Raw genomic sequence first — 27,048 nt, 5'->3', positions numbered from 1 at the left:
TTTAATGTTGCATTTGGTAAAGATAGGGTGAATCTGAGATACTCTTTTTAATGTACTATTGAGTATCTTAACAGATAATAATGTATAGTGTATTAGTTGATTTAGATTTTTCATTAATAACCAAAATCAGCAAAGTCACTAAAGCTGTCAGATCAATTTACTGAGGTAATAATAATACTTGCCTACACAATGTAATGGAATAAAAGTACAAGTCGTATAATGTGAACATACTCAAGTAAAGAACAAGTACCTAAATGTTGTATATTATCTGTAATATAAATGTCATTGTTGGTATTGCTGTCACATTAATTTTCTTCCTTTAGGAGATTTATTTTGGATAACTTCAAGTTGTTATTTTCAAGACTTTTTAATTGAGATACTGCGGATTACGAGCAGACCCTGAATGCAGCAAATGTACGTTTACAGGGAGACAGAAATCAGACGTAGAGGAGCAGTTTGGACATCTGGTAAGTAACAACATCCTCTTTACAGTAAGTGTATTCATACACGGAATGCCTGTCAGACTATTTTACAAGTATACAATGTAATACGGATTGTACATTACGATGTCCCATCTTTTTTAGCATCGGATACCATCTGCTACCCGCAAAGAAGCTCTAAAAAAGTTCACCTCCTTATTTCCTCTTCTTCAACTTTACCGTTATTAATGCTGACAATGGACAGGAGTCAGGACAATACAGGGACAGTACAGTAAGTTAAAACGAACAATATTTTGTATCAAGTAAGCTTCTAAATATAGGTAGTTGGTGGTGTTCCCCTGGTAACTGAGCCCTAAATGAACGGCTCTCATTCCTCTCAGTGCTTGTTCTGCGGTTGTCTAACGTTAGTGACGTTAACAGCTAGCGAAGCGTCGTAAACACATCTCGGCAGCATGTTAACACACTGGGTGGGGATAATAATTCAGATGGCATGGTTCATCTAAAAAGTCAATGACACTTTAGGTCATTTTACGTTGGTAAGATAGAAGCCGACCCAACTTCGTCAATGTCCGCCCCCTGAACTAATGCAAGAATACTAAAAGGGACCATCAACGTATACGCTTTAAGTGAACACAGTCAGTTAACCAGTTAGCCTATAACGCTGCTACTTCTTTGAATACCTTGGATGTTTACTTAAGTTAATACAATTTAAAAATAACACAAGCCTCTTTATTTAATATGATAATCTGCCTATTTTATTTTCCTATCTTTTATATGCACTTTCCCATTTGTTGAAATATGAAATAAGCAAATGGTACTATAAGACTAGAGATGTCCCGATCCGATCGGGGATCGGAGCCGATCACGTGATTTTCAAAAGATCGGGGATCGGGAGAAAAAAATCGGGGATCGGGATTATTTTTTTTTTTTTATAAATTTTTCTTTTTTTAATTTAATGTTACAAAACAAAAATGACCATGTTCACGTCTTAAAGTCATCCTGAGGACTTAGTTTTGGTTTCAAATTACACAACATCATGTATGTGTTGCTTTATTTGGGCTTGTTTTCATAGACCTGGTTGCTTATTTCTCTGAAATCTGGCAACAGAGTGGGCGCAGTGTCTAATAGTAGCAGTAAGCTAACGAGAGGCTACGTTCAGCTGGTGACTCGGGAGTCGGGACAGAGAAAATGTCAGGAGTTTGGAAGTATTATAAAATTGAAAGCTTTTGAGAGTTTTTTTCTCTTAATGCATTGCATAAAGGTCGGATCGGGAAAAATCGGTATCGGCAGATTGTCAAAATCAAATGATCGGAATCGGATCGGGAGCAAAAAAAGGTGATCGGGACATCCCTATATAAGACTATTTTGTCTGTGTGAAATAAATACTTGTCTTGAAAGGTAGGCCTGTTTTATACCCTAAGAGTATCAAGTGAAATTACAATATACTCATAAATACATATTCAATAGTAGAAATATATTACAAGTAAATAGCCTAGTAATAATAATATTATAATTATAATATTATAAATGGCAATATAATGCATTCTAATAAAACGACAAAAAAAATACATCCTCAGAAATGTGGTTAAACATTTGAAAGGATGTTTTGTATTTATTTATTTAATTTAAATGATTAGTGGTCTTAATATGTTTATTATTCCAACCTCAATTCACGCAGTTACACTGAAGATAACAATACAGAATCAATAGAACATTATAATAATGTATTTGAATGCTAGTCACTCTTCCAATGACCGAGGGCAATGTATATTTGATATTCTTAATTTGTTCCTTTCTTATCTCACCAGCTTTTATTTCCAATGGGTTATAAACACATTGCTTCACAGTTATGTGACTTTTTGCCTTTGGTTTTGTTTATTTAACTGACCACATTGCTCTTTACACAATTAACACTCAGGTGTTTGAACAAGGCAGAGCGAGGTGTTTGGTCATGACCTCCGAGCTGTTTGCTCACGTGACCGGGTGATAAGATGAATTAGAGAAACCACCATGTTGTCCTGGAGAATAGAGAGGAGAGCATTGCACCAGCATGTGGGAAATAACTGTCACTCAAAAAGCAGAAATGTGAAACCACGCCTAACATGAAGTGTTTCTTCATTAATATTGTAAAAGCTTGTTAAAGTGAGTCATGGGCCGCTTCCTGAATGCAATCCTCGTCAAAAAGTTGTGGCTTTCTTGTTTTCAAAGGTCAAATGCAGCAACATGGAGCAGCTGGATTGTATTCTTCTTTCAAACTTTAGTTACTTTATAGATTCTGATTCATGATGTGAAATATAATCAAGTGTTAAATCAGACTTTAGTTCCACCTGGAGTAAATCCACCAGCTACCCTGCAGTCTACAAAGCCATTCAAACTAGCTGCACCTTCACCGGCTTTGAGAACACTTTCATGATCAATCATTATAAAACATATCATATATATTATTCTGAAATGGACCAATCTGCACAATGACTACTTTTACTGTCGCTACTTTCACTATATTTTGATGATAATACTTTTCTACTTTTACATTTTGCCAGGCCAACCTGGAAGTAAGCATTGCAAGGGTTCCTTCAACAAAAAGCAATGGGAGTTTTCACTTGAATTTTGAAATATTGCAGAAAATACGATCTTTTGCAAACTCATATCTATGAAATGTCAAGTTTTTTTTTAATGATTCTTAATCATTCATGAAGCGCAAATGTGCTGAAGTCAAAAGCTAGCTTTATAAACAAACAACGTCACAGTCACATGACTTAATGCAGTGGTTCTCAAACTTTTTCAAGAGGGTGGAGAAATCATTAAAGATTTATATATATATATGTTTTCTATTCAACACCATACTCACTTTCATTTTAAAAAAAAAAGTCGGGCCCCCCCAACACAAGTAGTCACGTAATGGGCCAAGTTAACATTTATTAAAATACATCAATATGAACGTGAGCATTCCTTTCAAAAAAATAAAAAAATCACTTTGCTAGAACAGTGATAATAAAACAATGCTCCATAAGTCTGTGTGCTAAAAAACAAAAACATAATACAATTGTGCAATCCCTTTGCTCGAACAATAAGTTATAATACTTTGCCACTTTGAAATCCGTGCGAAAAAATGAAAAGAAAGAAAATGCTGATATTTGGCAAAGTGTGTCTTCTTATCACAGCATTAGTGGCTGCAATGAGCCTGTTTGGCACCGCACATTTCTTCAAAACGAGGTTGCAGGCTCAGTGGCGGTGCCAGAGATTTCTTTTGGGGGTGCTGTGGGGTAGCTTGACGTTTCATAGAGGGTGCTCGAACATGTAGGGTTTCCCATTAATGTACCGGGCGCTACAGTGGAATGTTCTACTGCAACACTCCCCACACAAATACACAGTGTACCCGCGACTGTCACAATGAAGGCTCGAGGCATATAGGCGTTAGCAGGGGTAAAGTGCTATTTTTGTATGGGGAGTGGCCCTCACATAGGAGGGTCCGGGGGCATGCTCCCCCGGGAAGATTATTTTTTAAATATTGAAGTTAAAAGCATCAATCTGATGCACTTTGAGAGCAACATTAAGAGATCTATGGATACATCTCTCAACACCCGTTTGAAACAGAACTGTAAACAGATTTACTTTTTCTTTATGGATATTTTACAAATCACTCCCCTTTTAAACTTTATTCTTGTTTTACTGTCATATAGTATTTTATACCTGTTTTTCATTTATTCTCTTATTTTTTTATAACTATAATGATCATATAAATGTGTGCCTCGGAAATAATTGTTTCCATTAACGGTGACCAAACCGTTTGAGACCCACTGAGATAACTTAGACTAAAGTGAACTATCTAAACACTGACAGAGTCCTTTAGCTCACTGAGTCTCTCAGTCTGACAGGAGAGGACTCTCCTCCACCTTGTTGTGGAAAAAGCTCCTTATATCCGTTAGCGTAGCTCACTAGCACCAGAAGCTAACAACAACGATCTCCGGTACCGGTGCGCTCTCTCTCGCGCACTCACAAAAAATGGCTCGTTCCACACACACACACACACACACACACACGCACACGCACACACACACACACACACATACACACACACACACACACACACACACACACACACACACACACACACACACACACACACACAGAGCCGAGCTTGAATGAAACACAGAGACCCAGACGTACTTGTACTGTACTGTATCATATTATTTTAGAATCAATAATTTTTCAAATAATGATTTCCTTTGGCACAGTTATACAATAACCGTGTTGCAGGTACAGCTGTGTTTTGGTAGATTTTGGCTCTATACTGAGGGTGTCATGACCTAGAACACTCCATTTTATAATGTAACTACTACTAAATGTAACCATTTTATCCACAACAAATTATATAAAATCATTATTTTTTATCTCAAGAACGTTGACATCTGTCTCAGTGTTGCTCTGATTGCCAAACATATTTTAAATACATTATATCAACTAAGTTATCAAATAAAACCACAATAATGAATAATCATGACTGGCACTCTTTACTGCACAAAACATTTAGCCACAGGAGAGCTTCTCCCCAGAGCCAGGCTTCACGGTGTGTGTGTGTGTGTGTGTGTGTGTGTGTGTGTGTGTGTGTGTGTGTGTGTTACCCCCCCGACACCAGGTCCCAGCCTGGTACAGCCTTAACAACTGACCCTGTACTGTAACACACAACAGCTCCTCGTGCCGTGTGGCAGTCTGCCAGTGTAGGAGCTACAGTAGTTAAATACAGGTGATCAGGTATCATCCATGGGCTCATTCATTCCTATGAAAGTTGCCCAGTGGCACAAGAAGCAAAAATGGCCTGACTCTGGTACAAAAATACTTGGATTCTATAGAGAGTAGTGTTGTCACGATACCAACATTTTGGTTTCGATACCGATACCAAGTCAAGAATTGCGATTCCGATTCTTTTTCGATACTTTACTTAAAAAAAGGGAAACAGTCTTAAATGTAATTATTGTGCTTTATTTCACACCAGAACCATAACCATAACACAAACTTTTAAACAATGAGAACAATAAATAAAATAAATGACAAGAATTCGTCTTAAATACAATTAATACATTTCTTACAGACAGGCCTCGTGGTGTCCATAGGCTGGCCCTCACTGTCAGAGATATAGCTCAAATACTTCCACATTTCGCTTCTGGCGTCTTTTTTGTCAACAAGGCGAGGCCAGCGGCAGTTGCACTCCCACTTGCAGCCATGCTTCTCGTTTTCTCACATGCTCTGGCAGCTAGCGCGTGCACGAGAGAGGGGAGGGACTTAGAGCGTGCTTGAGAGGGGCGGGACTTAGAGCGTGCTTGAGAGGGGAGGGACATAGAGCGTGCTTGAGAGGGGAGGGACTTAGAGCGTGCTTGAGAGGGGAGGGACTTAGAGCGTGCTTGAGAGGGGAGGGACTTAGAGCGTGCTTGAGAGGGGAGGGACTTAGAGCGTGATTGAGAGGGAGGGACTTAGAGCGTGCTTGAGAGGGGCGGGACTTAGAGCGTGCTTGAGAGGGGAGGGACTTAGAGCGTGCTTGAGAGGGGAGGGACTTAGAGCGTGCTTGAGAGGGGAGGGACTTAGAGCGTGATTGAGAGGGAGGGACTTAGAGCGTGCTTGAGAGGGGAGGGACTTAGAGCGTGCTTGAGAGGGGCGGGACTTAGAGCATGCTTGAGAGGGGCAGGACTTATAACGTGCTTGAGAGGGGAGGGACTTAGAGCATGCTTGAGAGGGGCGGGACTTAGAGCGTGCTTGAGAGGGGCGGGACTTAGAGCGTGCTTGAGAGGGGAGGGACTTAGAGCGTGCGTGAGAGGGGAGGGACTTAGAGCGTGCTTGAGAGGGGCGGGACTGCAGGCACGGCTGCAGTGCAGGGAGTGGAAGCAGAGCGCTGAACACACACGGCTCTTATTAAAACGGCGCTTTCTCACCGGAGTACTTTTCCCCGTCATTCTTAAAGTACCGATACTAATGAAACGGAGGAATCGTACCGTTTTTAACGGCAGGGTATCGCGGTACCTTTCAAGTATCGGTACACCGTGCAACACTAATAGAGAGGCGAAGTCCCGCCCATCTACTTCCGGTCCATGGGACCTTATTTGGGAAAAATAATGTATTGAAGTCAATGGAGAGAGAAAGATTATCTTTCGATCCCATTTGAATTGTGCCATGAATTACACATATGATGTTTGTCAATCTTAACAAATCATTTCCAAGTCAAAAAAGTCACAGTTTGTCATAAAACTGTTGAAATATAAGACTATGAAAAATAAGCAACTAGAAAGACTACAAATCCCAGAATCCCGGTCCCGCATGCTGGCTCTTAGGAACCAACTAACTCCCCTTGTGTGTATGCACAGCTCTCAACACGCCCAGACTTGGAGTGATTTCCACCTCTTTTAATACTTTCCGCCTCATTCTGAAAGAAAGAAGTGAAATGTTCCAACGTGACGGCCGTCTTGGTGTGTGGTGCGGGATGGGAGATGTAGTTCATTGAGATTCGTGGATTCATCTTCCTATTATACACACATGCATTTCCAAACATCTGGACTACCTATGTTGCAAATGTATTATCTCTTCAATTTACACACGGCATCTATTGCACGTCTGTCCGTCCTGGGAGAGGGATCCCTCCTCTGTTGCTCTCCCTGAGGTTTCTCCCATGTTCCCTTTAAACTGTGGGTTTTCTCCGGAAGTTTTTCCTTGTACGATGTGAGGGTCTAAGCCTTAAGGACAGAGGGTCTAAGGACAGAGGGTCTAAGGACAGAGGGTGTCGTATTGTTATACTGATATTCTGAACAAACTGTTTTGTTGTATTTACTGTATAGTGTCCTTACTGTAAGGTAATTATTATATGTACAGCACTTTGGCTCGTTTAAAAATGTGCTATATAAATAAAACTTGATTTGATTAATTAAATGTATTATGTCAACAAATGTCACATAACTGTATTAGGTGAAAGCAATACTATTAAGTTGAACCTAATAAAACCATATTATTGCTTTCTACTAGCCTCATACAGTTATGTGAGATCTGTTGTCATAATACATTTAATGAAAGTCAACGTTTCAGTTAATTCAGTGGACCTGACGCTCCTTTTCTCAGCATGATGGTGGTTTGCTGAAGCAGGACGTTTGTTTGGTGGATCTGTTCTCGGCTCTTCTTTAGCACAACACTGTGATCAAGGTCACTGATGCAAACACAGATGACATATTGAGAGTGCAGCTGGGCAATATTTTGACTTGCTCCAACGCGATTCCCACGCTATAAAGTCCTACAGGGATGATGTGGTTTTGTTGGCTAACCAGGAAGTGGAGGACTCACTCCTGCAGCACAGTGTGTCAGACACTAACCCACTAATCCACTGCTTCTGTTGTGTTTTTGTTGTTACACATCACCACTAGAAATGACCGGGAGGGCTGTGTGATACTACTTTTCCCAACTTCGAAATGTAATTTTTAAAGTTGTGTGTTGGTTGTTATTTGTAGAAAAAGAAGAACAAGTCAGTCATGAATCTTTATCTATCTCCCCTAGTAGTACATTCAGTTTCAACACAGTGTTTCAAACACACAGTACAAGTATATAGGTGCACATGAACATGCATGTTTTGTTATACAAGACACAGTACAAATACACACAGGTGCACACACATGCATTTCACATGCATTTTGTAGAGGTCCAGAGCGGAAAGGCAGCCAGTCGGTACCTGCGCCAGGGAGCAGTTAGGGGTTCGGTGCCTCGGCAGGGCCCAGGAAGTGAACTGGCACCTCCAGTCCACTCTGTGCTTTTATTGGTCCAATCGGGACGTGAACCCTATCTCCACAGACTGAGCCACGGTCGCCCAACCAAACTGACCTACAGTCAGCCTAGTAAACTAATGAAGTGGTGCAGGAGTGAGTCCAGACATGTGGAAATAACTTGTTTCATTTTTGATTGTGTTTTTGGGGAGAGGCCTGATATAAAGTGTATAATATGTGGTTACCACAGGTTTAAGAGATGTTCACGATTTCTCTGATGACGTCAAATACATCAGTACATACACCACTGGTAAAAACAACAGTTAACAAGTGACTAAATTAAACTACTAAACGTCATCACGCTGCAAGCTTAGCGGTGGTGATGTCATGTGACCATGATATAGTCAGTTTATAGAGTTAGCTTTTTACTTCCAGTGATTGCATTTAAGCTTCATCTGTTGTGGTGTTAATACATGAAGGTATCATAAACGTGTGTTTGCCACAGAGCTCATTTTCTGCAATATTCTGAAATCCACTGTAAGAATCCCATTGCGTGTAGTAGAGGGAGCCCTGCTGTGATGCTAACTTCTTTTCTCAAATATTCCTTCATTTAGAAAATGGTCATGAGCGCAGAGGATGCAGGACATGAGTGAGAGTGGTCCCTGCCTGTGGACGCGGCTCCCCCACAGCAGCCGGACCCCCTGTGACCGCTACAAGCACGCATGCTGCAGCTCTGGTGGACATGTCTACATCCTGGGAGGACGAGACAACAGCAGTCTGAGAGACTTCTGGAGGTACAGCGTGGGTAAGGGCTACACACAGCTACTGTCCACTTTACCTTAGTGCCCTCAAGGAGGATTTTACTACTGGATGACAAAAATAATACAGGACTGTACCGAATACTTTGAAGCTAAATATATTGTTTTTTATAAATTCCAATTACTCAAGACCATTGTAAAGTCAACGTTAATAGAAAAGAGATAGATGTAATCGTTTTCAAAACATGTTTTTTTCAACAACGTATTCAGCTTCAATTTACATTAGTGTGCTCTCCGCCGTGCTGCACTCAAAGGAAGACACGCACCTGTATTAACGTGGTGGTCTAAGCATCAATACAGCATAAATGACGTCATCAAATACGAGGACAGAGATTTGCGTCGTTCGAAAAAACTCAATCGAATTTCATTTGGTACGTTCTAAAAAAATCAAATCAAAACCAAAATATGAATGTAATACAGATGTGAGGAAGCATTTTATTTTATGCATTATATACTATGTAGAAAATGGATTTGTATAATAGTATAATAGGGTTGCAAAATTCCGGGAATTTTCAAAGATGGAAACTTTCCATGGGAATTAACGGGAATTTAAGGGAATAAACAGGAATTTAAGGGAATTAACGGGAATTTAAGGGAATAAACAGGAATTTAAAGGAATTAACGGGAATTTAAGGAAATAAACGGGAATTTAAGGGAATAAAAAAAATGATTTCTAGAATACAGGACCACACTTTTGAGCCCAAAGCACAAGACAAATGAAGCTACACATTTGACCCCGTGGACTACACAAAGTGAAGTGATGATATTATGTGGTAATATATATTTATTTAATGTTTAAATTGCAAATATCACATACACATGTATTCATCTAGTACAGTGTTTCTCAAACTTTTTCATGCCAAGGACCACTTAACCAATAAAAAAAACACTCGCGGACCACCTAACTCCCCAAATATCCAAAAACACATCGTTTTTCTAGAACAGATTACACATCGCCTGAAAATGGTACAAACAAGTGGCAACATGTGTGACGGAAGTGTTGCGCGGGGCTATATCATGCAATCGAAAGTGTTGAGTGAAACTTAAGCTCGCTCCATTGCTGAGATATTCCCACGAGAGTGCGGAAAACTTTAATTAATTAATAAAAAATATGGAATAGTTCCAAAATTCCCCAGCTTAACTTCCCATGGAAATGTACCGGAAATATCCGCCCCTTTGCAACCCTAAGTACAAAGGACAGGAAAGATGGGTAGTGTTGCAAGATCCCCGATTTATCAAACTCATTTTGCAACATTTCAGTTTGTGACGAGTGGACAGAGTTAACCTGCACCAGTGACGCTGCACCAGAAGAACTAGAGGAACATTCTATGGTGGCTCATGAGGTACAAACTCATCAAGTGGATTTGTATGTATTACTTGTATTGCCATAACAAGCATAAAGGATCTTATGTTGCGTGTATCTCTGCTGATATCCCTGATGTGTCAGTGTGTGAACATTACGCTGGGACGTCCTCAGGGCTTCCTGTACGTGTTTGGAGGACTGCTGGATTCTGCATACACCAAGAGGAGATGTCCCCTCTGGGTGTTTGACATTGGTGAGTTTCACTGGGGAGGTGGTGCATGATATAACACATTTACTATTGGCTTTACCAAAAGCCTGTTGCTGCCTGTCAGGTCCACCCCACGCCTCCAACCCCCACTGATAATATTACTGCAGCGCGAGAGTTCAGAATTATAGATGAAAATGTATATTTTTCTGGAACAAAAAGTCATAATATTATTAAACAACATAAAAATGAAATGTATGCTGAGAAATGCTAACCATGTAAACAGTGGTTTCTGCTGTGGATTAGCTACACTGTGATTCAGCTGTGACTCGATAACAGGACATGCTTCCTGCTGTACAAATACCACAGCCTGTTGGTTCCTGTGTGTGTGTGTGTGTGTGTGTGTGTGTGTGTGTGTGTGTGTGTGTGTGTGTGTGTGTGTGTGTGAGAACAGTTATATTTTCGCATCTGTTTTGCAACAGCTCGTGTATTGTACTTGAGATTGGCTTGTGATGTCAGATACAGTATACAGTACAGTATATGTAGCAGATGTGTACACAATTGCATTATTAAAATACTCATGTATGGACTCTCACATTGTTTCATATGATGTTCTGCTTATTAAAACCAAGGGTATTTGTACAATAGTAATTGTAAATATGTGTACAGCGTGCAAACGTGTTTATTTAGGTGATTTTTCACATTCCATTTTCCACTTGTTTGGATAAGGTTGCATATTGTTGAGCTTTTGTTGAACTAACTAACTGTTTTCCTGTGTTGTGTTTCAGCTCAGCAGAAGTGGGTGCACTGGCAGAGCAAGAAGTGCTCCCCTCAGGTACACAGCGCCTGTCATGGGGAAACTCTTTCAAACGTTTCTTTTTTTAGCATCCTTACCGACAACAGAATGTAACCGGTTCGATCCCCTTTCGAAGTGATGATACACTGCATATAAATCATGACAACAAATGATAGAATGACATGTTTTTCACCTTATGATACATTAGAGCAGGGGTTTTCAAAGTGTGGGAAGGTGAGCCTCCCCTCAGAGAACATAAGAACAGCCCCCCATTATTATTATTATTATTATTGTTGTTGTTGTTGTTGTTATAATGCAGGGGTATTCAATTGCATTTCAAAGAGGTCCAGTGAGAGAACATGTCATTTAAAGCTCTGTTTTCGCTCTCTACCTTTCTCTTTTTTGAGCACGCCATTTGAAGTTACTCCGACTGTTTCTCCCCTCTTGTCTCGTCTCTCTGTGTGTTTGGATCTATCGTGCTGACTCACTGGCTGCACCGATTTGATTGGCTGAGTAGCGTCACCTCCTTAAAACATGAAACAATAACTTTTTTAAACTTTTCATCTTTTTTTTTTTTTACATTTCCAACATGGTGGATAAATCCTTCCATGCTCCCGGAAACACACTGAACGTCATCTTTGCTTCCTCATTACACTCAGCCCTACTTTAGTGGCAACAATGAGTCCGTCTTTGATGCGCACAGGCGGATGATGCGGGATGCAATGTAAACGCAGATCCTCTGGCTGCAGCCTTGACAGGCACTTGCTTTTGATCAAAGTCAATGTGGAAAACCCGCACTCACACAGGTGGGCGGAGGTGAAGGGAATGAGCACTTTGACAGCCTTGTTGGCGAGGTGGGGGAACTCGGTCTCCACAGACAGCCAAAAGTGTGCAAGTGACGTTTTCTGCCAGACGCTGTCTCCTCTCTCACTTCAGGTAGCTTCACTAACAATCGATCCATGTTGCGGCTCGCACACAGTTAGCTGAAGTTAACTAGCTAGATTTCACTGCTTCTCGTTAGCTCTCTGGCGCCCCCGGGGGGCGCGCCTCACACTTTGAAAACGGCTGCATTAGAGAATGGATTTGCAAATGTAAATAAAATGATGGTGAACAGCACCATGGTAAAGTAGTTCCTCCGTGGAAGTTGGCCTGTTTTAAATGCTAAATGAGGTGGATTTATAATGTAGCTTTTTCATTATTTGCAACCCCTCAAAGGGCATTTACATATTCAACTATAGAATTCATACATTACTAAGATCCAAAAACACTCACACACTGTTAGCCATCAGGAGCCATTTGGAGTTGGGTATCTTGCCCAGGGACACATTGACATGTTAACTGCAGGGGCTGAGGGTAAAACTGCTCAACCCCCTGAGCCACAGCCTCTTTCCTCTTCAGCAGCAGTTTCTTTGAACAAGTAGCAGAAAAACGGCCGTCATGTCTTCAGCAGTAGCAACTAACAAAGATAAAACTCATTGTCACCAAGGAAGAAAGGTGTGGTAGTCGTAAACAAAAGTGTGTGTGTGTGTGTGTGTGTGTGTGTGTGTGTGTGTGTGTGTGTGTGTGTGTGTGTGTGTGTGTGTGTGTGTGTGTGTGTGTGTGTGTGTGTGTGTGTGTGGAGCCAGCCCACCAACAGGAAGGGCCACAGTGCCGTGATGCTGGGCTCCTCCATGCTGCTGTACGGAGGACTCATCGACATGAAGGGGACCTCACAGGACTTCTGGAGTCTGGATTTTGGTGAGTTTGACGTTTCTTTATTCCCACAAGAGGAGGACACACTCATAGATGCAGCCATGTTTGCAGCATAATGCGAACCCAAGTTGTCAGACACATTTACACGACAACAGGGACCAAGCCTCCTGATTTTCAGCCTGAGCCTCACCTAAAACAGTCGCCTGAGATGTCAAAAATGTGATTTGATGTAATTACTACATGTTCTGTTCTCTGAGAAAAGGGTATGGCAGACATACAGCAAAGAAGAATAATGTTCTTTAATACACTGTATTATATTCCCGATACATCGGAAGATACACTTTTGGTTTACTCTAATATATCATCTTTGACTAAATATTTTAGAAAAGCATAGTACACTGAAAAAACTGAAACGTTGACTTTAATTAAATGTATTAAGTCAACACATTTCACACAACTGTATGAGGTTACTTGAAAGCAATAATATGAAGTTGAACCTAATTAAATGTATTATTATTGCTTCCAACTAACCTTATACAGTTATGTGAATTCTGTTGACATAATACAATTGACATAATACATACACTGAACAAAAATATAATATAATATAATATCTGGTGGGGTCCGAAAACCAGGCAGTATCTGGTGTGAGGGGTAGGGGTAGGGTTAGGGTAATGTTGTGAATCGAGTGGCCCATGGTGGTGGTGGGGTTATGGTAGGGGCAGGCATATGTTATGGACGACGAACACAGGCCACTCGATTCACAACATTACCCTAACCCTACCCCTACCCCTCACACCAGATACTGCCTGGTTTTCGGACCCCCCCAGACCCCCCAATAAAGCAAAACTGCACGTTTCAGAGTGGCCTTTTATTGTGGCCAGCCTAAGGCACACCTGTGCAATAATAATGCTGTCTGATCAGCATCTTGATATGCCACACCTGTGAGGTGGGATGGATCATCTCGGCAAAGGAGAAGTGCTCACGATCACAGATCTTTTCAGATTTGTGAACAATATTTGAGAGAAATGGTTATTTTGTGTAAATAGAAAATGTTTTAAAATGGGAGCAAAAACAAAAGTGTTGCGTTTATATTTTTGTTCAGTGTAGTAATGTTTGATTTGAAATGTTAGTTTTTTGAACAGTTGAATGGAAGAGGTAAAACTGAAACTTTTCATGTTGTCATTTGCAAATGCCTTCAGATATTTCAAGTTTCCATTGTGAAGATGATTGCCAGTTATTGTACAATGAATGAAGTGTAACATGGGTGGAAGGAGCTTCTCATTGCGCTCATCACACCAAACAGTGTCCTGCACACAGACCTTTCATATTGTGACAGTAACATGTATGTGTTTACTTGTTCCTCATGACAGACTCCATGGCCTGGTCCCTGCTGAGCGGCTCCCAGCAGGCCTCACTGGGCCCCGGCCCCCGACACAGTCACTCAGCCGTGGCCCACCAAGGCTGCATGTACCTGTTCGGGGGCCTGAAGGGCCTGCGGGAGCAGAGAGACTTCTGGAAGTGGGACTCCTGCAGCCACATGTGGAGTCCCCTCAGAAACAAGTGAGAAGTCACATGATCCGTCAGTCTGTCCTCTACAGGGGGCGCAAAACACTTGTACTGTGTTTAATCAAATATACAGAGTTAGTTTTAAAAACAAATATTTTAATGTTTGTGCTTATAATGTACTTACGGTACATACATGTCCTTTGTTAGACGCTTTTATCCAAAGCGACTTACATACATTCAGTACTGTAGAGAATCCCCACAAGAGCAATCTGGGGTGAAGTGTCCCAGGGACACAACGACATGCTGACTGCAGTGGGACTCGAACTTGCTACCCCCTGATTCGAAGTCCAGCACACTATCCACTGAGCCACAGCCGCCGGTGTATATAGACAAAGATCTACAATTTAAAAAAATGCAATACATGTTTTATTCTATAGGTGGACATGTAAGAGCTTTGTCCATGTAAGCAGAAACTATTTGTTGTGGGTTCTCAAAATGCTCTCGTAGCAAGGTCTTTACTTATTTTGATATAGTCTTGTTTGACAGAGGCTTCCACATTTTGCCCAGAGTGTTTGGAGACATGAGACATAGTATCGTGGTGTTTATTAGCATCATGTGCAATGGTATGGCTTAGTTGTCTCATAGTTTTAGAAAGCCATTGCTTAACGTCCTCATTAGATCCATTGTTGCATTTAAGTACGTTGGTAAACCATGTATTTTGTTTTTTCTGTTCCTCCATAAGAAGTAAAGGGATTATAGACTCATGCAACTTTGTGGTTTCTTCACCCATTTCAATGAAATCCCCCTGTTGAGTTTTTTTAATTGTGGGGCATTTTCATCCTTTTGCATCAGACCCTTCATTGCCTTGATCACACTTTTCATTTTGAGAAGCTTTGATTGACGCTCTTTCTGGAGCCTTTCCATTTGATTTCCCAATGCCTTAACCAGCGACTTGATTCCTCTCTTTTGTCCATCAATGTTTGACACATTGACCTCAGAGTTAGATTTTCATTCGCATTTGGCATTTTCCATTAAGTGAGCATACCAAAAATATTCCAATCCACGCAGCCAAGTCGATACAACTATTTACTGCTCTAAATAGAATAACTACAAGCAATAGATAAACCGCGAGCCGCAAAACCAACACAAGCAAGCAACGAGTCCCCGATGGGAACTTGCCGTCCGTGTCGATGGCTATCTGGCTTCACCTCGTAGCAGCAGGCCTCTGCTTTCTTGTGCCCTAATCCAATAAAACGGACGACGCTGAAGTTGGCTTCCGATTCAGAGCATCCGATTCGGCAGTTAAGGGGAAAGTTAAGGGACATTTAATTTACAGCGCTGAGCGAACGATCCTCCGTGTTTGAACCTCTTAAATCGCTGCATAGCCGATTTATTTGGACTGGATTATCCCAGAGAGGCTAAAGATTCTTTATAACCCAGTTTCAGATTTGTGAAACCTTTATTCTATTTGTGAAAATACAAACAAGGGAGATTTCAGTGCTTTTTTCACATCTTCACCACATTAGACCAGGTCCTGATCTGAAACCACTAGACCTACACTCATCAAATCTGGACTGGATTATCCCAGAGGGTCTGAAGATTCTTTATAACACAGTTTCAGATTTGTGAAATCTTTATTTTATTTGTGAAAATACAAACACAGGTGGAAGGCTGAGGTTGCTGCAGCAGGCCAGGATCAGAGAGTGAACCTCCCAGCTGGGCAAGCAGGGCACAAACAGGACGACACTCCCAGTACCTGCCAGAGGACAGCAAGGCAGGGAGCACAGACAGGCCGAAGGGGGAGGGGTCGTCACAACATGTTTTATTGTTCTGTCTTTGTATTTAAGTATTCCAGTATTTTAATTTGATTGTATTTACTTGTTTAAATGAAATTTGTTTTAGGTTCACTTATAAAATCTGTCCAGGGACAACAGATGAAAAATAGTCTCTTGGCTAACTCTGGCACATTTACAGGAATGTTAATTAATGTGCACTGTCCTGTTAAACACATGAATAAATAAATAAAAATAAGTGTATGCTCCTCATTTAGGTGATAATTCACCTAAATGAAAGTTTTCGTATCTTAAATACTGTTTCATAGCAAACAACAAAATGAAAGAGATGTTAAAGGAATTCAGGTTCATGAGATAAAGAAGAAGGCTAACCTTCAGTCTTTCATCCACTTTGAACAGCTTCTGCTGCTTTGTCCTAAAGCAACATATGAATAGCAATTATTTTTCTGAGAGAGAAGACAGGATTACAATGAACCAACTTTCTCATACCATTGTTACCAAAGTGTTATTTTCTAATCTTGTAATGTTTTTCACATTCCAAGCAGTACTCAAGAGGACATACTGTAATTAGGCAAACAAAGCTTGTTGCTTAAAGTAAACTTGAACAATGCTAGTTATAGACTATATTTAATTTCCTGTTGAAATGTTTTGCCTGTAACTGCAACTGTCCAGATTTGATGAGTCTAGGTCTAGTGGTTTCAGATCAGGACCTGGTCTAATGTGGTCTACATGTAAAAAAAGCACTGAAATCTCCCTTTTCTGTATTTTCACAAATAGAATAAAGGTTTCACAAATCTGAAACTGTGTTCTAAAGAATCTCTAGACCCTCTGGGATAATCCAGTCCAAATAAATCGGCTATGCAGCGATTTAAGAGGTTCAAACACGGAGGATCGTTCGCTCAGCGCTGTAAATTAAATGTCCCTTAACTTTCCCCTTAACTGCCGAATCGGATGCTCTGAATCGGAAGCCAACTTCAGCGTCGTATAAAACGGTGATCTTTGCGTTTGAATGGTTCCTTTAAAGGTGGGGAAGGTAATTCACTTCAGAAACACTTTGTTATATTCCATGGAATGCTCTTAACATCCCGATAGCAATGAATATATGAAATGCTTTGACAATAAATCCATACAAAAAATGGAGCACTAAAGTAACTGGATGGCCTGCCTGCCTGTCAGCCTTCCATCTGTGCACAAACTGAGGTTACCTACTGTAACCCAGCTTCTATGAGTAATAGCCCTCTAAGCGCTGGGCCCCACTGGCTCTACGAATAGCTGAAGAAAAGTTATATTGTATGGGAGCAGATTGCCGGGCCACCTTCCTATTTATACCGGAAGGAGGCCCGAGGTTGGGGCCCACCCTCGGGCCCCAGTTCTATTTCGTATATGGCTTCGCCCTCTAAGGCTATCGCTATTGGGTTAAGGGCTAGGCATGATGTAGTCTGCGCCCCGCTGGGTCCGCCCGGCACTAGAAGCACAGACACACCTGCTCAATAACACCCCCTGCCTGTTGTGCCATACGTAATGGCGCCTCACCGTCTCTGGAACATAGCAAAACATGCCTATCTTCCCGGCGCGGTGAAGGCTGGGAACAATACATACCGGCCGCTGTGAGAAAGTAGAGACGAAGGTCCCACCTTGTCCTGCGATCATAGAGGGGGAACAGCTGCTCTCTGCGTGTCAGACAGGTAGGAGAGCGCTCAGCTGGATCCCTGACGTCACTCACTCTGATCAGGCACTCCGTACGAAGTGTGTCAGAGTAAAAAGAACATCCCTCTCATACGAGGGGAAAAGGGCCGCTCTCCGTGTGCCGAGAGGCAGGAGAGAGGCGCACAGCTGGCTCCCTGACGTCACTCAAATAAAAATGAATACATCAACAGGGGGAAGACCAAGATGCAGCAGTGCAAATATCTTCCACTGACATTCCTCCATGCAAAGCCGTGGAGGAGGAATTCCTCTGGTGGAGTGTGCATTAATGTTCTCCGGGGGCTCCACCCCAGAGGAGACATATGCCTGCGACACAGCCTCACACAGCCAGTGTGACAGCCGTTGTGCAGACAGAGGTTGCCTGATCGAGCACTCTCTATAGTGCACAAACAGGCGCTGAGAACGGCGCCAGGCTGAACTGCCGTCTCCTTGGATCCGGAGAGCTGACGGAGCCACCGAGAGAGCAGACAAATCACTCACCCTTTTCTCTGATAGAGCCAAAAGCAGTACTACTTTGGCTGAACACAGTTTAAGGGGAACCTGATCTGGTTCAAATGGGGCTTTGCTTCAGTGCGCGTAACACCCAAGCCCACTGAGGCGCCAGTGTGTGAGTCTCCATACTCCTCGCACACAACGGCTGCTGCGCTCTGCGAGCCCCTCGGTTCAATTCGCCGGGAATATACATTGCTCTGATGGAGAGCAACGTGTGTGCGCGCCCAGAACAGCAGCCGCCTGGCTGCGTTCAGAAACTGCGCAGATCGTACTCCTCCCTGGCGATTGAGGTAGGCTGCCTCCATAGCGGTGGCCTGTTGTCTGTGCACTTTTAGGCAAAAGGGCTGCGAGGGAGTTTCCACACGCTGCATTTGTTACGATGTGTGAAGCAGGCAGGACCCAAATGCAGATTAACGTCAAATTCCTTTATTTCAAGGCTAAAATTACAATGACAGAACAGAACACTCACAGAGGACAACCCAATACACAAGACGAACCGACAAAGACCGACAGAAAAACCAGAACTTAAATACACACAAGACTAATCACACAAACAAGACACAGGTGAGGAGGGAGGAGAAAACACAGGGGCCACAGGTGAACACAATTGGGTAATCAGACACACCAGGGAAACTAACGACAGGTGGAAAAACACAGGGAAAAGGACCAGACAATAACCCAGGAGGAAAACATGACGGAGAGAACAGCAAAAACACCCAAACCTAGACATAGAAATGTGACATGACATGAGAATCGTGACAGAACCCCCTCATCAAGGGACGGATTATAGACGTCCCTAAACACCAAAACAAAAATCCAACAACGTCCAGCAGGGTGGGTGGAGGGGGTCCGGAGGACGGGCCTTGGCTGACAGCCCAGGGCAGCAAAAACACCCAAACCTAGACATAGAAATGTGACATGACATGAGAATCGTGACACCATTTCACTCCGTCTCTCATCATGCGGCACGTACACGCCCAGAGGATGAGAGGTGTGTGTATGCTGTCCACACGAGGCATTATAACGGTGCCCGTGGATTAGGGCTGTGCGATTATGGCAAAAATCATAATCACGATTATTTGGGTCAATAATTGATATCACGATTATTTTGACGATTATTCATTGACCATTTATTGAACTTTAAAACAAATAATATTTTACCAATAAACAAGATCAACACATATGTTGGAGCGCACTTCCAAAACCATACTAAACATATTAATATGATAAATAAAAATAAATTAGACCAAAATAAATTAAATCAAATATGATGCAGTGCACTGTCACAACATACTGAAAACTCCTTAACATATAGCCAACATTTTGGTAAAACATATTCATTATTCCACTCAGTTAAACGTTGAAGGCTGGCCAACCGTCATGGTCCAGAAGTAACAGGAAATAAATGTTGAACTACAATTTAAGACCAAATAAAAATGTTTAGGCCACCGTGGCAAATGCTGGTTGGGCTGCTCATGTCATCTCTTAAAGATGTTTTGCAAGAAACACCAGCCTGTTGACATGGTCTGGTTTCAGAGATGAGCGCAGGCAGGTGACAAGCCACCTGTGCTGAAGACCCCCAGCCACGCCCCGACACATGGGGTGACGCCAGCCAATCACAAAGCTTTGATGCGTTCAAGTGCATTATTCTGGCACAGGAAGATTATGTTACAGGACATTAACCATAAAACAGAATATTGTTGTTCTATTTTTAGACACATCTCGCGATCGACTGGTTGGGCACCCCTCGGCTAGACCATAGGTCTGTTGTGGTAGCAAGGTAGTCAGCTGAAGCCACATCTCTCTCAACTTCCCCACGGCATTTGTCATATAGTGCAGGCAGCGCAGACCTGCTGAAATAATACCGAGACGGCATCGCGTAACGCTTGTCCAACGTGTTGACAAGTTGCTTAAAGCCCTGGTTGCTAACAGTGCTAACTGGGCACATATCTTTAGCGATGTGAAATGTAATGGCAAAGTACTTGCAAATAGTGGAAATAGTTTTACCCTTCTTTTTAACGAGTTGCTGCTCTTGTTCTGACATCTTCGCTCGCGCTGAACACTCACAACACGTCACTCCCACGTGGCCGAGTGGGCTTTTAGGGAGGGGCGAAAGCGCACCCAGCAAAATAATTGTATTTTGTCAATTATGCTGTTTTCATAATCGTCGCAAGCCATAATCGTAATCGCGATTAAAATACGATTAATTGCACAGCCCTACCGTGGATTTATTATGACCGTGTGTAGGAGACATATCTGGGACAGAGGAATGCCGCGAGCTCTGCAGTTTATAAACCAATAGGTTTAAAGCAGCAGGCTTCTGCAGCGAATGAACCACCTCTGGTGTGTCCCCCTGTTGGAAGAGACCCCGGGGGATCACCACGTGACCAGCTGACGCCAACGCCGAGCAGCTGCGTCACGGAGAGGGCTGTGTGGGTTGTGACATGCTGGAGGAGAGCTGTCAGTTCCTCCACTCGCTGCCGCGAGAGCCGCGCTCTGCTGGCTGAGTTTATCTTCTTCCAATTTCTTATGAAACCCAGGCTTTGACAGATGCGATACGAGATGTACCGTCTGGAAAGCGACTTCCTCCCTGGAGCGAGCCAGCAAATAGCAGGTCGTCCAGAGGAAACCACACTCTCATCCCTCCTCTGTGTAGTGGCTCCAGCCTTCTCTACACAAACATGGAGCCAGGAAATATCCGAACGGCAGACGATTGTCCGGTCTGATATTCCCTGAAATGAGAAACGCAGGAATTTCCTGTGTTTCGGGATGAGGGGTACGTGGAAGTATGCATCCTTCAGGTGGAAGTATGCATCCTTCAGGTGGAAGTGAACCAGTCGTCCTGGTGAACACATTCCAGCACCTGTTTGATCGTCAGCATGTGGAATACTGACAGATCGAGGATGTCTCATTGCCCCAGTCTTTTTCGGGATTAGAAAAATAACGGGAGTGAAAACCCCTGATTTTCCTCCCTTTGAGGAACCCTGGAGATATCCTGTTTCAACAGGAGTTCCAGCGGCTCGGATTGGAGCGCAAGACATAGCTTCTGGGAGGACAGGAGTGTTTCCTGTATCCCATTGAACTGTGGGACGTATCCTCTGCTGATCAGCCTGCTCATCCATCTGTCCATCAGACCCACACGCTGCCACCCTGAGAAAAACGCTGAGAGCGGGCGCACGTGCTCGAGATGTGTTTTTGGTCGTCATGGTGATGAGCCACGCCAGAGCCCCTGCCGCCCCTGCCCGTGAGGCAACCCCAGGTGAGCTTGGACCGAAAGGGCTGCGCGGGGGCCTCCACACGCTGCGTCTCACTCCGACTCTCATCATGAGGCGCGTACACGCTCAGGGGATGGATGGAGGTGTGTGCAGTGCTGCCCACATGAAGCGTTATAACGGCGCTCATGGGTTTATTAAGGCCGTGTGTACGAGGCGTATCTCGGACAGAGGAATGCTGCGAGCTCTGCAGGTTATTAACACGGGTTAAAACCGGCAGGCGTCTGCAGCGAGCCCTGCGGTCTACTTAATCAACAGATTAATGGCAGCCGGCTTAATTAGCGAGCTCTGCAGTTTATTAACCGATAGGTTAAAACTAGCAGAATTCTGCAGCGAGCCCTGACGCCGTGGCGCTGCCGCTGGGGCACTCAGCCTGGAATACTGCTCCTTCCCCTTTTCTGGCTTCTCTGTGATGTGCTGTAATGGTCGTGACGCCATTGCCCTCGCCGCCACTGCCCGTGGGGCGAAAGGGCTGCGCGGGGCCTCCACACGCTGCGTCTCACTCCGACTCTCATCATGAGGCGCGTACACGCTCAGGGGATGAGTGGAGGTGTGCGCAGTGTTGTCCACATGAGGCGTTAAAACGGCGCTCATGGGTTATTATGACCGTGTGTAGGAGGCGTATCTCGGACAGAGGAATGCTGCGAGCTCTGCAGGTTATTAACCGATAGGTTAAAACCAGCAGGCTTCTGCAGGGAGCCCTGCCGTACTTAATCAACAGATTAGTGGCAGCCGGCTTAATTATCGGCTCTGCGTCCTCGGAGGCTCTCGCGGAGTAGACCAGGAGCGGGGGAGCCTCCCTCCCCTTTGACTCGCCGCCGGGAGACCCTGTCTCTGGGGTGGCGTGGGAGCGGAGACGTGGGACGGAGCCCCTGCAGCCGCCGAAGGGCGCTGACGCCACGGCTGCTGCGGGCGTTGATGCCGCTGTGGCAGCTCAACCGGCTGGAGCCAGCTGTACATGCTGGCGAATGTCGTCCCCTGTTCCGCGGCCGTCTTCATGGACTCCACCATGGCGTGGGACTGGGGTCCGAGCAGCCCGTCCGGGCTGATTGGAGCGTCCAGTAGCACTTTTCTGGCCATCTCCGTAACAGACGCCTATTTCAGCCCGAGGTGGCACTGGATCTGTGTCACCCACGCGGAAATCGAACGGTGAACCGTGGAGGGAGGCGGGACAGGAGTTGTTTTTCTTCGGACTCCTGCCCGGCACTCGGCCCCAGGGACACTCGGCCCCAGGGACACTCGGCCCCGTCCGTGGGCTCGTAAGCCTGGACGGGCCAATCGTAATCCTCGGCCACAGCAGCAAGAGCGTCCGCTCTCCGCTCTCCGCTTCCTGTCGCCCGAGGGGAGACGAGCGCTAGTGTGTGCATGCTACCTGCTGGTTTAGAGCCGCGTACGCGTGCTCTGACCCCAGGCAGGATTCGCATACTGTTTTCTGTGCTTCAGTAACTGCTGGTTGCTGAAGAAAAGAGGGAGCAGATTGCAGATTGCTGGGCCTCCTTCCTATTTATACCGGAAGGAGGCCCGAGGGTGGGGCCCACCTAGCGGGTGGGCGTGGACTACAAGTGTTTCAGTGCTGCGCGGGGGCGCAGAGGGATAACCCAATAGCGATTAGAGGGCGAAGCCATATACGAAATAGAACTTATCTCGTGCCCTCATTGGTCATGTGCGCGTTTGTGTGTGTTGGAGGAGGGGCTCTGGAAGGAAGTGGCAGATTTCTTCCGGCTGTGTATTTTTCAAATTCTAGCACACTCGAGCTGGTTTCTCCAAAATTACCTACCCCACCTTTAAGATCCACAGCGTTCCAGACCGATCCAAGGAATCCCCTATAAGCATCCAATGTCCATAGACCAACGCTGCAGTTGACATGTTTTCTGTTGACATTGTTGCGGCTTTATAGGCAGTCCAATAAAAGCGGCCAGCAAGGGGCTACACACGGGAAGATAAACACTTTGAGACACAAATGCTCCACTCCTTCCGTTCTGTTTAAACTTGTATTGCAGGAGAAACAGAAGCGCCGATAACCATTGCCATGCCACTGATGGTTAGGGATATTGCGGTGGAAAAATGTTGCAGGATTTCAGTATGTATTTGTGGTAAACAGAACGTTTCCCTCCCCCCCCGACTCACCCCCTCTCTCTCCATACAAAAGCACTCTGAGCAGGTGAGTGCAGCCAGGTTAAACAACCTCTTACCCCACCCCAAACCCCAGTGCACGCCCACCACCAATAATACTTCAGAAATACCTCATAATAAATAGAAACACATTAACCTTAAACGTGGCCTTACAAACACAGAGGACAACCTACCTTAAATCTGCACAGCTTCTCTTTTTTCATAACAATTCATTATTAAATGAAAAATTATCATCATTTAATTGTAAAGGTTTTTTATAATAGTTTTAATTTGTTGGTTGTTTTTCTTACACTTTATCTTCTTTAACTGTGTTTATGTGTGCACCATATACACCAGGGGAAATACAGCTGATTCTAATTGTGTTCCTACCTCTGCTTCACTCCCCCAGGTCCGGCCCCTCCAGACTGAGGGGCCACTCCGCGGTGGCCTACAGGGACAGCATGCTTCTGTTCGGGGGGGGCGAGAGCCAGAACTCTCCACAGAACTGCCTCTGGAGGTACCACTTCAGCAGCCAGTCCTGGGGGCAGGTAGCCACGCTCCCAGGCTCCAACCCCCCCCACAAGATTCACCACTGCTGCACCGGGCTGGGGGCCAGCTACAGGTCTGACAGCAGCAGCCCTCCCCCCAGCTCAGAGCTCCAGCCCGGGCTGCTGGACGGGAAACTGAGGCCCTTCAAGAACAAGTGCGTCCCTGCACAGCTCACCTTCCTGGGGTCGGAGGGGGCCATCGAGCTGGAGACCTTCAGCTGCTACAGGGGCACGGCACAATGCTCCAAACAGGACTACATCAGAGAGAGCTTCACGGTCACTGAGCCCCCGCTCATCCAAAACTGTCTGACCTTTGAGAACAAGGCTGCGAGGAAACAGTGGAGCCGCACCGAGGAGGAGGGTGTAGCTCAGCATCTGCCTGACTTGCTGCTGGTGCTGGGGGGGAGACCCTGCTCCAGGGCCAGTCCTATCTCCGTATGGCATATGACTCTCACTGACTCGTAACTAACATACAAACTAGTGTGTACAAACATGTCGGCTGTACGATCAACAACACCAGTGTTATATCAGGCGTCAGCTCACATGCTGTGAATAAGGACATATATATTTTCATAATATTATCGTTGTGAGTTTCAATATTTTGCGACTTTCCTTTATGCAGTAATCAAATGAAATTTAAAGAAAAGCATCACAATATTTCAGTTGAACAAAGAGCATTAGTACGATAGTGAAGGAACGCAGCGCACAGTGTCAGTGTTATCTTTCACGACCTGATCCCCACAGGCCGTTAGACATACTGCACAATGCATTAGAAACTGCAAACATGGAGCTGATAATAATGCAATAACACCTGGATTACACACGATGGCGTCAGAGCTCAATTTATAGATCTCCAAAGAATGTGTTGATGTAATACCTTTTTAAGTTGCAAACATTATTTAAAGAATAGAGTGATTACATGCAAATTCGAATAATTACAACAGCTTAATATTGTGTGTATTTGTGCACTAAATCAAAAGGAACAATTTGGAGTTGTGGTTATTGTTATTCTATGATTGTACTGGTCCGGCCCCTGAGATCCAATGTGGCGTTATGTGGCCCTGGAACTGAAATGAGCCGGACTCCCCTGGATTAGAGGTAACATGTCGCTGCATTTTGATATCACATGTCCACAATTTGTTGGCCTAAAATCAAATGAACAGTGCTTTCAAATCACTACACTCATTGTTATTACATTGCACTCGTCCAGCTATATTTCAGAAACCTTTTCTGAACAAACATTCATTTTACACGGAAAATCGTGCAATGATTTGCTGCTTTCACCAAATCTGAGTCTGACCATCAGGCCTGCAAACAGTCTATCAAGTGTCCACCTTTAAACTCAAAAAGCTTCACTTATTTCTCAACTGATGCAGCTGTGTGTGGTTTACAGGGACACATTTCAAACGCTAAAATAAAGTTAAAGAAATTGTTGTTGTCCATGGTGTGTAGTTGCCAGGTGCTGCAGGTTCAACTCAAGGAGTCAAGTCAACTTGTGTCAAGTCGATGTGTGAAGTGAAACATCTGAATGGTCTCTATCCCAAAGTTTACAGGCTCAACGAGCTGTTTCCATGGCATCTACGTACATACGTTCGTGCGTGCAAGTTAGTGAGAGACTCTTAAGAAATCGTATGTTTGCCAAATATGATTTCATTTCATATTATTTTCAGTTGTTGTCTCCTCCTTTCAATTAATCAAACAATGTGTATTTATATAGCCCAATATCAGAAATGTTACATTTGTCTCAGTGGTCTTCACAGTGTGTACAGAATATCAGTATGACAATACGACACCCTCTGTCCTCAGACCCTCACATCGTACAAGGAAATACTTCCGGAGAAAACCCACAGTTTAAAGGGAAACATGGGAGAAACCTCAGGGAGAGCAGCAGAGGAGGGATCCCTCTCCCAGGACGGACAGACGTGCAATAGATGCCGTGTGTAAATTGAAAAGATAATACATTTGCAACATAGGTAGTCCAAATGTTTGGAAATGCATGTGTGTATAATAGGAAGATGAATCCACGAGGATATCCATCCAGGACCTATGATCCAGGACCACAGCCACGACTCAAGATCCAGCGCTCGCGATCCAGGACACAGGACCGCAGGATCATCCATGACTCCGGATCCCAGCGTATAGAGACACCAAAGAGAAAGACATGTGGGGAAGCTGGGTTAATGGGAACATGAGAGGACACAGGTATAGACAGAGAGAAGGAAGAAGTAAGATGTCCCCCGACACACTAAGCCTATATCAGCAAAACTAGGGGCTGAATCTAATCAGCCCTAACTATAAGCTTTATCAAAAAGGAAGGTCTTAAGCGCACTCTTAAAAACGGATAGGGTGTCTGCCGCCCGAACACAAACTGGAAGCTGATTCCACAAATGTGGAGCTTGATAAGAAAAGGCTCTGGCTCCCATTGTACTTTTAGAGACTCTAGGAACAACCAACAACCCTGCATTCTTGGAACGCAATGCCCTAGTAGGACAGCAGGGTATAATGAGTTATTTAAGGTAAGATTTCATTCAGTAGCCTGAGTCTGGAGGTTCGAGGACATCTGGCTTATTTTCTTTTTTGTTGTGCTTCTTTGGCTTTGTTTAATTGTGCAAATAAACTAAATCATAAACATTC

The 27,048-nt window shown here is 44.0% G+C and overlaps 1 protein-coding gene across 3 annotated transcripts; it reads left to right on the top strand.

The window, feature by feature from the left end:
• The first annotated feature begins 399 nt into the window (after positions 1-399).
• klhdc3l (kelch domain containing 3-like) lies at positions 400-27,048 on the top strand. Of its 3 annotated transcripts, XM_034110429.2 has the most exons (9): positions 419-467; positions 585-711; positions 8,785-8,975; positions 10,249-10,331; positions 10,436-10,544; positions 11,285-11,331; positions 12,918-13,029; positions 14,358-14,547; positions 24,276-27,048. In XM_034110429.2, the coding sequence occupies exons 3-9, from the start codon at positions 8,807-8,809 to the stop codon at positions 24,877-24,879; spliced, it is 1,314 nt and encodes a 437-aa protein (XP_033966320.1). In that variant the 5' UTR covers positions 419-467; positions 585-711; positions 8,785-8,806; the 3' UTR covers positions 24,880-27,048. The 3 variants fall into 3 exon arrangements, with proteins under 3 accessions (XP_033966322.1, XP_033966319.1, XP_033966320.1); XM_034110431.2 differs by lacking the exon at positions 585-711 and having other exon boundaries at positions 400-467; positions 10,466-10,544; XM_034110428.2 differs by lacking the exon at positions 585-711 and having other exon boundaries at positions 400-467.

The sequence above is a fragment of the Pseudochaenichthys georgianus genome, chromosome 21, assembly GCF_902827115.2.
Source record: "Pseudochaenichthys georgianus chromosome 21, fPseGeo1.2, whole genome shotgun sequence".
NCBI lineage: Eukaryota > Metazoa > Chordata > Actinopteri > Perciformes > Channichthyidae > Pseudochaenichthys > Pseudochaenichthys georgianus.
The sequence above is the reverse complement of the archived record's forward strand: the minus strand, read 5'-3'. Positions and strand labels throughout refer to the sequence as shown.

Bases quoted from the DNA above. Each gene is read 5' to 3' on its own strand.
- klhdc3l (XM_034110428.2), top strand. From the start codon at position 8,807: ATGCAGGACATGAGTGAGAGTGGTCCCTGCCTGTGGACGCGGCTCCCC. The intron at 10,332-10,435 runs GTACAAACTCAT...CTGATGTGTCAG, and splicing joins ATTCTATGGTGGCTCATGAG to TGTGTGAACATTACGCTGGG. The intron at 10,545-11,284 runs GTGAGTTTCACT...GTTGTGTTTCAG, and splicing joins CCTCTGGGTGTTTGACATTG to CTCAGCAGAAGTGGGTGCAC.